The 15,344-nt window shown below is 30.3% G+C and overlaps 1 protein-coding gene across 11 annotated transcripts in view; it reads right to left on the bottom strand.

The window, feature by feature from the left end:
• The window catches only part of LOC100749237 (endophilin-A), a 28,122-nt gene that overhangs the window by 9,389 nt on the left and 3,389 nt on the right, over positions 1–15,344 (bottom strand). For 2 of the 11 annotated variants that reach the window (XM_012382113.3, XM_024365624.2), the window contains exons 1-2: positions 13,295–13,886; positions 10,116–10,213 (exon numbers count right to left, since the gene is read on the bottom strand). In XM_012382113.3, the coding sequence (XP_012237536.1) occupies positions 10,116–10,160 (45 nt within the window). In that variant the 5' untranslated portion in view covers positions 10,161–10,213; positions 13,295–13,886. Of the gene's footprint in view, positions 1–10,115; positions 10,214–13,294; positions 13,887–15,344 lie in introns of those variants that run through there. The other 9 variants (XM_024365623.2, XM_024365625.2, XM_024365632.2 and 6 more) reach the window with 6 other exon arrangements.

The following is a 15,344-nucleotide window of genomic DNA, read 5'->3' as shown; positions in this document are numbered from 1 at the left end:
TTACTTAAATAAATGCAAAGTACATTTGCATTTATTGTTACTGAAATAAATGCAAAGTACATTTGACTTACATGCGACCATCCTGCAAATTATTAATTTCACAATAAATAATGTCGACTACTGATTACTAATAAATAGAATTTAAGTTATGAAACACATTTCTTTAATGTCTTTATTAGAGAAATTTTTATTGTTTTTAACTCTGTGTGTGAGAGATTGAATACTTGAAATTTTATAATTTAGTAATTTTTTAATAGATAAATTAATAACGAGTTTTTCATTAACTTAATAAACTTTCGCGATCTTCGTTTCCTCTCGGTCTTGTTTCCTTATATTATAATTACGTATATTACGTAAATATTCCCTGACACATTTAATAAAATTTTTCTTTTATTAACTTCATTTTATGAATGTTTACTACACTTTTATTTACACTTTTATTATATAATAAATTATTTAATGTATTATATAATAAATTATATAATAACCGGAACGTTAATGCATGTCATTTATGTATACTCATTATTGTTAAATGTATAAACGAACATTTGATTAAAAACAAAAAAAGCACTTTTGAACTGATTATAATTATGCAGGAACTGAATATTATTTGCGCATATTTTTAATTTCTTGAATAATACTCGTTAATTCATGTTGATTACTAAATAATACAAGAGAATTTATATTACCTATTTTTCGTAAAAATCACAAATTTGTTACTCTTGTAAGTTGAACGCAATGTCAATCAATTCCTTATTATTTTCAAACATTTATTTTTATTTTCATAATCTATAAAAAGAAAATATAAAAAAAAACAAATTTTTGTATTATTTCCTATCTTTTTAACGCTGCGTTAATAAGTAGTATAATTTCTACTTTAATTATCACGCTCTCTTTCATATTTTCTCTATTAATTATGTTTCAGGAAATTGATTGTACATAAACGAGCCGGATAAGCTGGTTAAATGAATTTCTACAGCAATAACAAAGTTATGAAGAACAATAATTATCTTCTTCATGATACACTTAAAACTGCATTTAAAATCTTCATAATGTGTCTCCAATCATATCTGAAACCTCAATGATGTACTTTACAATTTGTTAAACTTAGTTGATTTAATTTAGTTTAGTTTAGTCTGTTTAATTTTCAAACTGTAACTTTCGTATCAATTTTCTGCCTAAAATTGTAACTGGTTAGAAAAAGCAGTTGGATTTATAGAAATTACATTTAGCATATTTTTTATACTCATCAATTTATTAAAATTAATCAACTTTATATTATTTTTGTTGAAAGTTTTCTTATTCTTGACGTAACGCAAACTTATCTCTACTAATCAGAAATAGTGAAAGTAGGAAGAGTGAGGTCATTTTTCGTTTCGACCAGGTGAATAATCCACAATTCCTATTTTTAACTAGCACATCAAATATTTAATATTATCTAACATGAACATTTTCTGTTTGTAACCGTTCACTAAAAAATAAATACTCATTGTTTTGTTTTTCTTGTATTTTCATATTTCGTATTATATAGACATGCTTTTTATCTTATTCGATTTTTGCTCGTTAAATTCACCTTTGCTATTTAAGGAAAAGGAAGTACGTCAATTTAATCGCGCGATAGATTTTAATAGATTTAAATCTCTTGCTTTTTATTATTGTGTTCTGTTGCTCATAACGTTATACATTTGTATATGCAAGTTTATGTTAATGTTATTCAAGAACTTTCGTTCGATAATAAAAACAATGGAGATATTTATATTATACAGATACGATACAAAATGTATTTGTATAATATGACGACTAGATAAATCTAAAATGGAAACAGTCATATCAATAACTCATATAGTATAGACCACAATTATGTAATGAATTAATAGTTTCAAATATCTTTGTTTAATATTGATTATTGATCATTATGGCGGTGATGATTGTATGATAAAAATGGCTGAATATCGGTCGAGAGTTCCTTCGTGCTAGTTGCCAAAATTTCAGAGGTATACATCACTTTAGATCAATTGACGACGGGTATTATTGATCCGGAGAGCCTATCGTTTCTGGCAGTGGTATTTTCTTCCCTTTTCAAACATCTTACCATACTACATATATCCTTTGCCCTCGCCTCTGACCTACGGATATCTCTCGTTCATAGGAAATCTCGTTTCATCTTTCAAGATCATCTCGGTTTACGAGCAATTAACCAACATTGACCAATCGACTATCACAATATATGTGCTCGAGATTTCTACGATGCTTTCTTTTATGGCGACAGACGGGCCAGTTTCCGGTTGTCCATCATATCCGGCCTACAAACGAGCTTTCTAGAGCGGTTATATCTTTTTATCCCTTAAATGTATCGTTTTAAAGTTGGACATTACGGAAGTGAAGTTTTTTTATTATTTCTTCAAATGATTATACAAATATAATTTCTATTTCATTCGTTATTTATTTCATTTATTTTAACGCATCTAAAAGTTCGAGAAGATTTTCTTAATAAATACATTTCGTGCCATTCCTTGGTCTTCTCTCTTACTTTGCATATATGAATAAAGATTATCACGGTGGCTTAATTCTTTTCATTTGAGAAACACGCAAGTAATTTCAATGAAACGGGAACGTATGAATGAGGATTGCAAACATTACTACGCGCCCTTTCGCAATAACAAGCAAAATATTCTACACATCTTTTCTCGAAGAAGATGAATCGTCTACAATGTTTGAAACGCGAAATGAAAGCAATTCATTTTACATAATAACAACGCATATCGCATCGCGAACCCACCCACAATCTCTCTTTCTCTTCTCGTTTTTGTTCAGCTCTGTTTAATTCGAAATTATCTTCATTCACTATTCCATATAATGAATATAATAGAATTTCAAACAATATCGCGAGAGTGTTGTTAATCACATGTGTACTTTAATTCTTTTCCTATTGAACAATTCATGATTTATAGGTAGCATTTCTATTCGTGTATTTTTATATATGAAATTCATTTACATAATGAATAAGTTAAAAGTCTCTCATTTTTATGAAGTTATGCCGAGATAACTTTGGAAATAAATAATATCGTATCTATGTTTGCAGGAAGTCTAAAAAGCTAAAACTACTTTATCGTTATTAACTTTTAATCTTATAATTATAGAAGCTTCCGGTTTAAAGCTAAGTTGAAAATCGTTTATTTCTATTAAGTGATCGCGTAACTTAATATAGCAAATCTAAGATAATCGCGAATATCGAGTCGTTTGTAGTTGAATCGCAAGTTACAGACGAGAGCAACATTATGTCAAGATCCTTGAAAAGTGTAAAAGCCAAGCAACACGATTATTTGACGAAGGTCCCATACGACCGTGACCTATATTTAACAGTGACCCACTTGTGAAGCGGCATCACACGCAGAAACATAGGTAGCGCACCGTTGCCGATTACACGTTGTCCTAGAGTAAATCTGACCCACATCCGGTAGTTGCAATATCACATGCTGTTTGATTCGAATTTATGCACCGATTATATTGTAATGCTCGCGACGTTACAACTGCCGATGAAATATTCTGAGAATGGTTACCATGAAAATCCGGTTTCTTGGAATTATTCGGTAAATACAGTTACTCACGTTAAACTTTTCCTTACAGCGCACATGGCTGCGAATGTGGCTTTTGTACGTTTATTATTAAACAGTTTTCTTTTTAGAATTAGTATACAATATAAATAACCTTAAGCTAACGAACAAATTTCAAAGTAAAGTATATAGTAAAGAATAACAAAAAATAAAAACAGATAATTTGTAATTTTTCAACTCCGCTTATAAAATTTCATTTCTTTTGTTATCAAGTTTGTTACTGTTGTGCACGGATAAGTTCTTATTGATACTGGCAGCTTATAACTTGCCATTTTAAAATAGTATTAACAATATTTCGATCGTGCGCAAACAAGTTCATTTCTTGTAAGTCTTCTTCGTTTATGAAGGACGAAAAACGTTGACGTTAAGTACGAAAAAATCTTCCTCATATCCTGCATTAACCTTCTCTTTAAGGCGCACATGGCTGCGAGTATATTTCCTCTACTCGCCACGAATATTCACTTTGGATAAAAAAAGGGTTAGAATAAGATAAAAATGTAACCTTCACAACTGAAGAAATTAACAGATGTACAGATAGCTGGTTTGTTCCAATCTCTTTCCTCGAAGAAACTACATTATTAATACGTAATCAAACACAAAATCAAAACAATAATTTCAGATGTAATTAGAACCGAGCATATTATTATTTGAGCACCGACTATAATCGGAGTTAGTAGTTCTTTACTCTCAAATTTTCGAACTTCTTTCAAATTATTCTCAAACTTCTGAATTTTTCACTGTCCCTTAAATTATTATTTTGCAATTGATGATGATGATAAGATACCATGATAAGACTATTTTAATCTCTAATTAACACATACATTCTATCAAACATATTACCAAATGCTTAGTTAATTTACTTAATGCGTTGCACATACATACATACATTACATTAAAATGATATTTCCGGAAATTGATTATAAAGATGATTTCCTAATTTCTAATATAATAAAATTTCATATCTCTCTATGCTGGTTAATATATAACACAACACAATTAAGAATTAAAATATAATAGTAGCTTAGTATTATATATTTCATGTTTATAAAGGGCAAATGAGCATCTATTACCAATAGCACTTGCTAACGTAATTATTATTACCTATATGCAATAATTGCGATACTTTGAATAAATGTGTAATTCATGCAACATTTACGTTACACTGTTTCTATAATATTCGTAGTTAAAATATTCGTCATCAATCAATTACGTAAAATCCAAAACTATATAATTGTTAGACGCATGTCAAAATTAATATGTAAAGCTATGTTATATCTATAATAAAAGTGAACATTTTGTAAATTTTACATAATTTATACCACATCTAATATTTTAAATTTTTTATTTCTAAAAGAAGATCATTAGAATTCTTTTCATATTCCTTTTATTACAAGCATTTGATTCTTTAACGCAACAAATAAACCATTATATAGTTCCTGATTTTTTAATTATAAAAATAATACTTTGATATTTGTAATTAGTATATAAAAAAATAAACTGACAAACCTAAATTATTTAATATTACAGGATAATTTTATTTTGCAATTTTCTGTAGTATATTTAAAATTATTCTTTTTTTTGTTGGTCATTAAGAACAATAAGTGAGTAATAAACAGTAACTCTAAAAGTTAATTAATACATTGAAAAAAACCGTGCCATGATGAACTTTCAGAACTGCGACTTCAAAAGAATAAAAATACATTTACGCCCTTGGTTGGCGAATATAAATTTTCATGAATCGGATATTGTCTTTCTATGATTGAAATAAAAGTCGTTCTTGCAACCTCGAGTATCATTTCCCAGACTCGTTTAAAAAGCCGGTAAATCTGAATTAATACCCGTATAAAATACACAGAGAACTTCATTGAAACCGTACGCTATTTGCATTACTTCATAGAACAATCTTGCCATAAATTCTCTCTTTCTTTCTACACCATACATATGTATAACAAAATAATTACATTCATCTGTTTCACGATATAACGATTTCAATTAATTTTTCAATGAATATTTTCTTTTTAATTACACAGGAATAAATTGTTTGACACAGAAACACTGAGAAAAGAACTATATACAAATTGTTCTATAATAGTAACTGCAACTGAAAATGCCATAATGTACATATGTAAGTACAGTAGTACTTCATTTATCTAAATATACCTATGAATATCACTCATTGCAAAGCAACCCCTTTTATATAATATAATTTGTAATTATTAAAATTTTATAATTTTTCAAAAATTATATAAGATTACATTTATCCAATTATTGGTCTTTGCAATACTTATCTTGGTTTGAGAAAGTTTATCTTTAACCATGTAAAACTATGAACACGTCTCCCATCTCGCATTTAATAAGTGTCAGCCTAAATAAGAATTAATTGTTCCACTCAAGGCGCATTGTGACGAACGAGACCCCTGTTCACGGGTCAAAACACTGTACTAATGGTTGGAACGTCGATCGATATAAAATCGTAATTATTCTTAGTTACTTTCTCTATGGCCATACTTTACCTTTATTTAATATTGATCTTTTACGATTACGGACTAGAGGTTTAACGAATTAATTCATATTAATGTTGTACATTTGAAAAATGAAAAATGACAATAATAAGCTTCGAGAAGAGAGAATCAAACTCAAGTGGAGCCTAATGATATAACAGAGAGAAATCGATATTCAAAAGTAAATCACCTCGAATATTTATTTATTTTTAATCGTCAATGAAGGGAAACTTAGCAAGTATAAGTAAAATAATATCGTGATTACGTGAAGAAATAGAAAAGGGAGAAGTTTATTGGAAAAGAACAAATATAAATTATTGTCGATAGTAAGCCAGGCAAATTGAGTTTCAGGAAAGAAATAAATATTGTATTTCGATCTGCGTTGAAAATTCCACATTTTTTATCTGTTGGCTGAATTGAATTCAGTCAGCAATATCAGTTTAACTTCATCAAATTTCCACATTAAAAATGTTTGAATCGAATTTTGTGAAAACTTAAATATTTCTGATGTAGAAATTCAATTAAGTTAAACTAATGTATGCTTTTGATCTCATAAAATATACTAATAATATTTAATTAAAGTACTTCTATAAAATATTTCGTTGAACGTGAACGTATACAGAATTATTTTACGATAAAATCATGTATAACGGTAAAACTAATTATCGACAAGGACTATCCGATAAGCAGTTTAGGATACCGGTAAATTGATCATTAAAGAACGATATAACGATACAAATTGCACTGCAAGACTGATTTAATGTACTGTTTGTTATGTTCTTCGTATTGTTCCGAGGACAACTTGCTTGTTTCAGTTTTCTGTTAAAAGCGATTAAGAATCAATAAATTACATATTATGAATGCATGAAATAAATTGTATAATTGGTCATAGATAATCTTTCAATTCAATCAGTAAGATAAAGAAAAACCTAAAATTATATATTTATTTTCTGTAGTTTTTCTTTTCCAGGTTAGTACGGACTTGGTCTACTTTTCCAACCAGCAAACTTAACATCTCTCGTACTTAATATTTATATTAGGTCATCCCATAAGTTCGTGCCGTTTTTCGAACGGTTATATATGTTATTTTTTTTAAACATCTATGAATCGTTGTCTTAGGTATTTTCAGAACATTTGACATCTCTTGAACTGTCAAACTTCGTGATTTTTCAACAAGATCCCGAATTTTATCTTCGTCTGTCTGCGGAGGACGCCCGGAGCGTTCCTCGTCTTCTAAACAAAAATTCCCAGCTCTACGTTGGAACCACTTCCTACAGGTGCGAGATGAAAGCTCATTTTCTCCGTAAACAGCACATATGTTTTTCGTGGCAATTGTTACAGAATTTCCTTTCCGAAATTCATATAACATGAGATGTCGAAAATGGATACGCATTTCACTCATGACTTTTTACTGTTAGAAGTCACTGTGTTCACTATATTACGATCTTATATCCACGAAAATCTGCTCTAGCCTGTTCTTGATCAGCTAAGCTCAAGTGCATTGGCTCCTTATCGCCGTATGTTTATAAATCGACACATGAAATGTATACACAAAAGTCGCCACGAACTTATGGGATGACCTAATATAAAAGAGTATTTTCCTTTATCCTAATGAATAAGTTTAATAAGATATATTCTGTGGTACTATTTCAAGTGGAAACTTTATAATAATAATTTATTATATTATGGTAAACATATAAAATATAGTATTATTATATAAATAACTAACATAATATTATTTGAAGTTACAACGAATATAAATAAAAATTAAATTTAAAAGATTATTATGTTTTGAAATTTTTCAAAAAAAGAATAGTTTAAAATTGTTCTATTAATTATATTAGTTATATCAATTATATGTTAAATGTTATTATTTATTAACTAAAAATTGCGTAAACTTTCCCTTTTTCTAATGTTTACATATTATAATTAATGCTTCTATGGACAGTTTTCATAAATAACGATATGTTCCACTTGAACAAATTGTTAAAAGTACTTTGTAAAATATTATCGAAAATTAAAGTAAAAATAGCATTTGAACCTGCATTTGAAACCTCAATAGTGCATTTTAAAATCTATCCGTGCCGTTAGTTACCGCATTACGATCAATTTATATTTCGTTCGATAATTATATAAGACGAAACTTTGTTGCATCGTATAGGAATAATCATTATCGCCCACGGACAATCCATATATTTTCATGAATATCACTCTGATTTATTATGAAACTATAAAGCAGTAAAGGAAAGGAAAAAGTGATGATCCAATAATTCGAAAATATGGTTAATGTATACTTTATGACCAAAAATTATACTTCAAGAACTGAACATAAAAAATACAATAAAGAAGTATATCAAAATTTCTAATTTAAAAAAAATTTATTTTAAATTTAATTTAATTTTAAAATCTCAATTTAGCAAAGAGAAAGAAAGGAATATATATTCCATTCATTTACGTATGTATGTTTATATGTATTAACTATTTTGCTATAACTATAACTAAATTACAATAAAATAATATATATTAAATAGATATAGATAAGAATATATATATATATATATCCAAACCTCCAAACCCTAGTTTAACAAAAAGAAATATTCTACTCGTCTCTTTGTCATTGTAATACCGAAATATGCAATGTCTTCGAAATCATAATATGTGCATAAAAATGATTTATCAAACGGTGAAATGCAATTGAAATCATAGCGTGACCTAGTAAAAGTCAGCGATATACGTGCGACTACAAAGGGACAACTGTGATTCCCCGGTGGCGAAGCTTGAAAATCTGGCCTCAAAAAAACTCCACGAATCTCGGTCAGTTAACCGTGCGTAGGCGAGGATAACGCGACTTCGCCTCTCACATTCATAGCATACCGTAATTACATTACAAGAGACATTGAACACCGACACATAAGTAACATGCTATTCCATAGATTGTAAAGTGTGGATCGCGAAATGATTTTCAAAGGATAGTATTAAATATCAACATATAGAGTAATTAACATCCCTTCTACACGAAAAACAATTATTCGTTATCCTTTATCTCCCATTATTATTTGAAACAATGAAATATTTTATTTCATGTAAATAAATTATTTAGAAATAATTTACATTTCAAGTACGATTTTGAAATTTATTTGCAAATGGCTTTATTTTCAAATAAACTTTCTTACTATTTTATTTAGTGTAAATACTTGATTTTTTCGTCTATTATTTCTTTTCCAAGTAAAAAGTGATCAACTCTGATTCTGAATCAGTCACTGGTGGTCCGCGTACTAAAACAGGACTGCTAATTATGATAATATGTTCAACTGACTCCCTTGCGTATTCAGTGCTATACTAAATTGGGAACCTGTGCTAAAGACTTGAAATTCTTTTTGGATCGAAAAATTATCTAATTTGTAACATTGTAACATAGAGTTCTGTTTAATATTTGAATATATTAAATTTTACGTTCAATTTTTCATTCCACAGTATTTTACTACGTTATTAAATGTTCGTTTCATGAAAATTACGGTAGCAATAAAATTCGCGTTAATAAAAGGTCACCGATGAGGAATCGCGAAACGTAATAAAAATTTCAACATTCAAACCGATCATAACTGCTAATTATAGTACAATGAGATATAGAATGTTATAATAAAGTAGTTAACAAAAATAAAATTCATATCCAAGTTAATTAAACATGTTAAAACTCTATTTTCTTGAAAACAAGGCCTTAGATTCGAAAAAATTATATGTATTCTATATTTTTTACTTATTTTTCCACGTGGAATAACCTCTTGCTGGTTATGTTTACTCGTACCCAGACGATAAATAAACAAATTCACGTTATTAAGCAAACTTTTAAATTCAATTTTATCAAAAATGAGATGGAATATGAAAAGATTTTATTGTCTATTCCTGATTTATTTTTTCACATAGAATCACCCCCCCCCCTTGTTGATTGTACCATGAGAAATGCGATATAAACAAATATTAAATAAAGTTATACACTCACCTGATTTGCTTTGTTAATCTGTTTTTTTAACCCTGCGAACGCCATGGTGGTGTTGATGATACTTCTATTCTCTCTCTAGACAGAAATAAGCAGAAAGCCTGCAAGCAGAAAAAAGAGAAAAAAGGATAATCGATGTGTGTGTGTCGCGAAACGATCGCAGCAAATTTTCGAAAAACGAAGAGAGGAAGGGTTTGAATTTATGACTGGTCGGTTGGTTGCTCGCCAGATCCAGCCATCCACGGACGGATGATTTTCAATGTTATCGATCGACCACGTTTTCCAGCATCCTGACTTACTTCTGATGTAATAAACGCCGACACACATGTACATGCTAATCCTTTCCAATATTTCACACACGCGTATACAGAATCAGTGTGACGAAGAAATATCATCAGAAATGATTAACAAATTACGAATATATTTAAACGAGGGTATTCTGTTTTAAAATACCTACCTCGTTTCAAATATTTATTGAGATTTTTTTTCAAGAAATTGGAACACTTTCTGCATTGGCTTTTTGCATATATGTTTAGTAACGTTTGAGAAATATTCACGAATTTTTTCAAGTGAAAATTCTAAACAATCCTATTGCATTTCAATCATTTTCAACTTAATTGTATTCTTCTGATACTAAAAAATATCTCATTTGAACAAAATACAAAAAGAATATTATTATCTTAAGATAAACATCTTCTAAAAGAATAAAGAAATCTTTTCATTTTGCTGAGGTGAAAGTAAGTTTGAAATAATAAAATAAAAATTCATGGATGAAACTGACTGTATACTAGTGATAGCATCAAATTCAATATTATATACACATATGTAACTCATAAATCCTATAAATAATTTCATAGAATTTGAATAGTACTTGTAACATACAACGTTTCATTAATTCTACTTGCCAAATATTCGATCCTCACAAGCTGGCTTCGAACCCTGGAACGAGTACTCGAAACGAATAGTTCAATATCAGCAATCGAATTACGAGAATCAGAAAAACATTATCATCTTGTTGAATTTTTCTAAAAAAAGGAAAAATCTATAGAACTGTAGGTGATATATGGAATTCGTATAAATTTTATTTGAACGTTTTACACTTATAAGTATTTAAAAAATGACTTTAAGCGATTAGAGAATTTCCGGAAAGACGCTCGTATAGTTTCGAATTTATTTGATCAGTTCGATCGGTTCTACTTGGGACTATTCTATTATTTTTATTTGCTAAAGTACTCGTAGAAGATGCGAATCTGATGCGTTTAGGTTCGAATCTAGTTGAAAGTAGTTTCTTTCGAAATACTTATATGTAGAGTGTTCGAACCTCATTGATCAATGTTTGAACATACTTGTAATGTATACTTTCCAATATTGCATATATTTGCATGGATATGAAAATATAATAATAACTGTATCATAATATATTCATCATTTTACAAAACAATTACTATTTTGAAGAAACTGATACATAGGAAATGGAACAAAGGAACAATTTAGAAATATGATAATCACAGAAATAAACTTACAAGATATAAAATTGGAACTAGATATAAATTCATAAGTATTCAGTAGTATTAGGACACTTTCGAAAACATAAGTAAATCTGTAAGGCCTATTATCTGTTTAATTAGACAATTAATACCAGATTGTACCAAAAGTTCATACTGAATGTTAAGAAAAATTTATCTAGAATTAATCCTTTTACCATCTGTAGCTTTACGAAATGAATGTCGGCATGAAAAATTGTTCGTCTTGACTAATAAATCCCATCACATAGCTTTTATAGCCTTCTGGTATATTTCATTTCTCATCTATTTCTTTTGAATAAGATTTATAAAGGTCATGATAAACAATAACGAGACTCTGCCATATTTGTTGAATGAGACAGATAGAGGTGAACATGATAGCTACGATTCAACACTTCTTGGATATACAAATCTCAACGTTGTCTCACTTCAAAAGAAAAAGCTATTTCATTAACAAATTTTCGACATTTTTCTTTAATTCTCGTTAATTAAAAATTATCCAACTAAACACAATATTTGTTCGAAAGTTCCACTATTCCATAGAAATTCATATAATAGAAACGCTATCAACTTTTTGTATAACCTAATACACTTATACAGAGTTCGAATCTAATCGATGAATATGCTACTCGCAGTGTGTTCGGGCTCATCACTAATCCTGACGCAAATTTTCATAGAAAATTACATCATACGTTTTAGTCCTAGCGAGATTCTTATAAGGCCTTTCCGTCATGGAGCAAAGACTCCAAAAATAGAGTGTCACGTTCATAAAGAGGAATTAACGAGTGGCGTCCCTCTTAATAAGCCGCGCGCTTCTTCGAGGAGAACAGAACAAGTGTCAGACGAATAAGGGCAAAGGTTGCATTGGAGGGAAAATGATTCACCTATGCATTTAATAACGGGCTAATAATGACTGCTAACGGTTAACATCAAGAATAATACAAGTGTACACTGGTGTTACATAGAACTAAATTCCCTTCCAATTGACCCGGTGCTGACATGACAGCGCTGGTCTCCGCTCTACGTTCACCTTTATTTGTGACAGTGTTAAAAACACCCAAAATTCTATCTATTTAACTAAAATCTAGCATTTTTCTCATCTTTCAAAATATGTAGAAATATGTCAAAAATATCTCTCTTTTAGTATCCTCTATCTTATAAGTAAAGTTATGTCACACAATGTGTTCCGAAATAATAATATTAAAATTAAAATATGAGCAATTAATACTAAGATTAAAATACAACAAAAGTAACATTAAAATTAAAATACGAAAAGTTAATACTATATATTTGAAGTCGAATGAAGGGAACTTCAGTTTTCTGAGATTTTAGCTACAGAGGACATTCGCAATCTGAAAGTTAACCATCATGATAACGTTGGAAACACGAAGAAAGCAATAAAATATGTTCTCAACTATCCGCAAGCAAAATTGGTCAGAAAATGACCAATGAGCCAAAATTCGTGCAAAGAGGACCAAACGACTGGCAATTGCTCTAAATTCTAAATATTCCAGAATAATTTGTTTCCTTTCCATAAATAAAAGACACTCGGACCAAAGAAGCAACGTATATCGAGTATAATACACGGACTAACAGATAGATCGAACTTCTGAGGGATTCTTAACAGATGCAGATGTAACGATAGAGCAGACATCTCACCTTATACACGTCCTTGCGGCACTTTTCAAACCGTTGATGATCTGTGCCGTGGATAGTCCACAACTGAGGAAATCGCGATGAACACGCAAGTGAAAACTCTAGGAGCCTAAAGCGTAGAGATCCGCGTGGACCGCGATCACCACGAGCACCACCGACTCGTACGTAGTCGGTTTTGCACACTGCGCCTCCAACTCGAGGGGTAGTTTTCAACGCGACGATCGATACCCGGCGACCAAAATCAATCTGTCTCTCTCAAACCAACATAGTAGAGTATATCGCATTCTCCATCTCTTTCTACTTCCCCCACTCTTTCACGCGCACGCTTGCTAACTCCCTCTACCCTCACTCTCATGCCTTCCCTTTCCACGCGCATTGTCCATTCTTGTCGCATGCACAAAAATTACATGAGTATCTCTGTTCAACATTCGCTACATCGTATCCCCACTACTTGTCTCGTTTGCGATTCCTACTTCCACTTTGTCGTAATTGTCTCAAGCTTTTGTATTTACTACACTTTCCCTTATTCCCTTTTCGTTCCTTCCTTTAACCTGTTTTCTCATTTCCGTGGGTTTTTCTGGACTTCCAATAGGTTCCAAGTGCACACGCTTTTTCTCTTTCTACAGCTTTTTCTGCAAGTCGCTAGATTTACGCCCACGCACCGTCTAATCGCAACCCCTTACGGGATCAGCCACGTATTTTTGTCGTTTGCAAAGGCAGCAAAGGAAAGTGGCGCTGAGGATCGTGGAAATGAAGCGAAGAATGGTGTTCATTTTGACTCGATTCATTAATTCCATGCACAGTAATGTTAGATATAAATTAGATCAGGTTATGTTTGATCGCTTGTAAAACAGACAGAGTAGAAAGACATTGGAAATAATAGGCAGAAAACAAAAAACGATGTTTCTGTGGAATTAATAGAGTAATACTGGATAAAAATTAGGTTAGGTTAGGTTTGACCGTTTGTGAAATAAGCAAAATAGGAAAGTAACATTGAAGATCGCATAGGTTTGTAGATAAGTTGCACGAAAAACATATTAACAGTATCTATTTACATTGTATTTTTAAAATCATTGCCAATCAGTCCCGTATTAATATTTAGGTTCAAGCAGAAAATTCTGTTCGTAAGTCCTGGGACTATACAGAATAAAAACACTATGTGAAGTATTGTATTCCGAACCATTGTTTATTAAAAATCATTTAATCTTTTGGCAATAATAGTTGAAAGACGAAAATTGATGAATAAAGAAACTAAAATAAACATGACGATAATGGAAATAACTTTTACATATATTATCACGAGAAATATAAACTAAGCCACTTAGATGAAGATAGTATATAGAGTGTAAAACGTGTTTAATAAACATATTGGACATATGACAACTACACTGCCTGTGAATCCGAAATACTGGATGATTTTCAATATTATCGTTTTTAGTTTAGATCCGGGGTTAATATTGTATAATATATACGGTTTATCCAGCCAAAGGGCTAAAATCGAGAAGAGAAGAGATTTAATTTGCCGTTAATTTGAGCGCTATATTTAAACTTTTGAATTTTACTTTTGTTACTTTATGTTCATTGTAAAAACATTTAATAAATATAATTTTATTTACACAATTTGTTACATAAACTAAAAATTTATAGACCTAGAATCATAAGTATATCATTTTGTACGAATTTCCCATATTTATCTGATGGGAATTTCAACTTTGGTTAACTTTGAAGATTATTATTGAAGGTTATACGGCATAACATATGTTGAAAGTATGCAACAGAAACAACAAATCAACTAATTGGATACGAACCTCTACTTAGAACGATTTTATCGAGCAGAAAATACACGTAGCTTACAAGTTTTTGTTAGATTTTGCGCTGTTTCTTATTGATCCAGTTTGAACATTCGTCGAGGTATAATATCTTGCCAGCATATATTTGCCCATATTTACTATATTTTCTTCCTTTCTGTTTTTGCCTATGTAAGTGATGTAAATCAACGTGAATCTCCTGCTGTGTATGGGATATCTCAGAATAAGATTTTGAAAAACGTGTA

Source organism: Bombus impatiens, unplaced genomic scaffold (genome assembly GCF_000188095.3).
Source record: "Bombus impatiens unplaced genomic scaffold, BIMP_2.2 scf_0142, whole genome shotgun sequence".
Taxonomy (NCBI): domain Eukaryota; kingdom Metazoa; phylum Arthropoda; class Insecta; order Hymenoptera; family Apidae; genus Bombus; species Bombus impatiens.
Note: the sequence above shows the minus strand (reverse complement) of the source record. Positions and strands in the feature narration are given on the sequence as shown.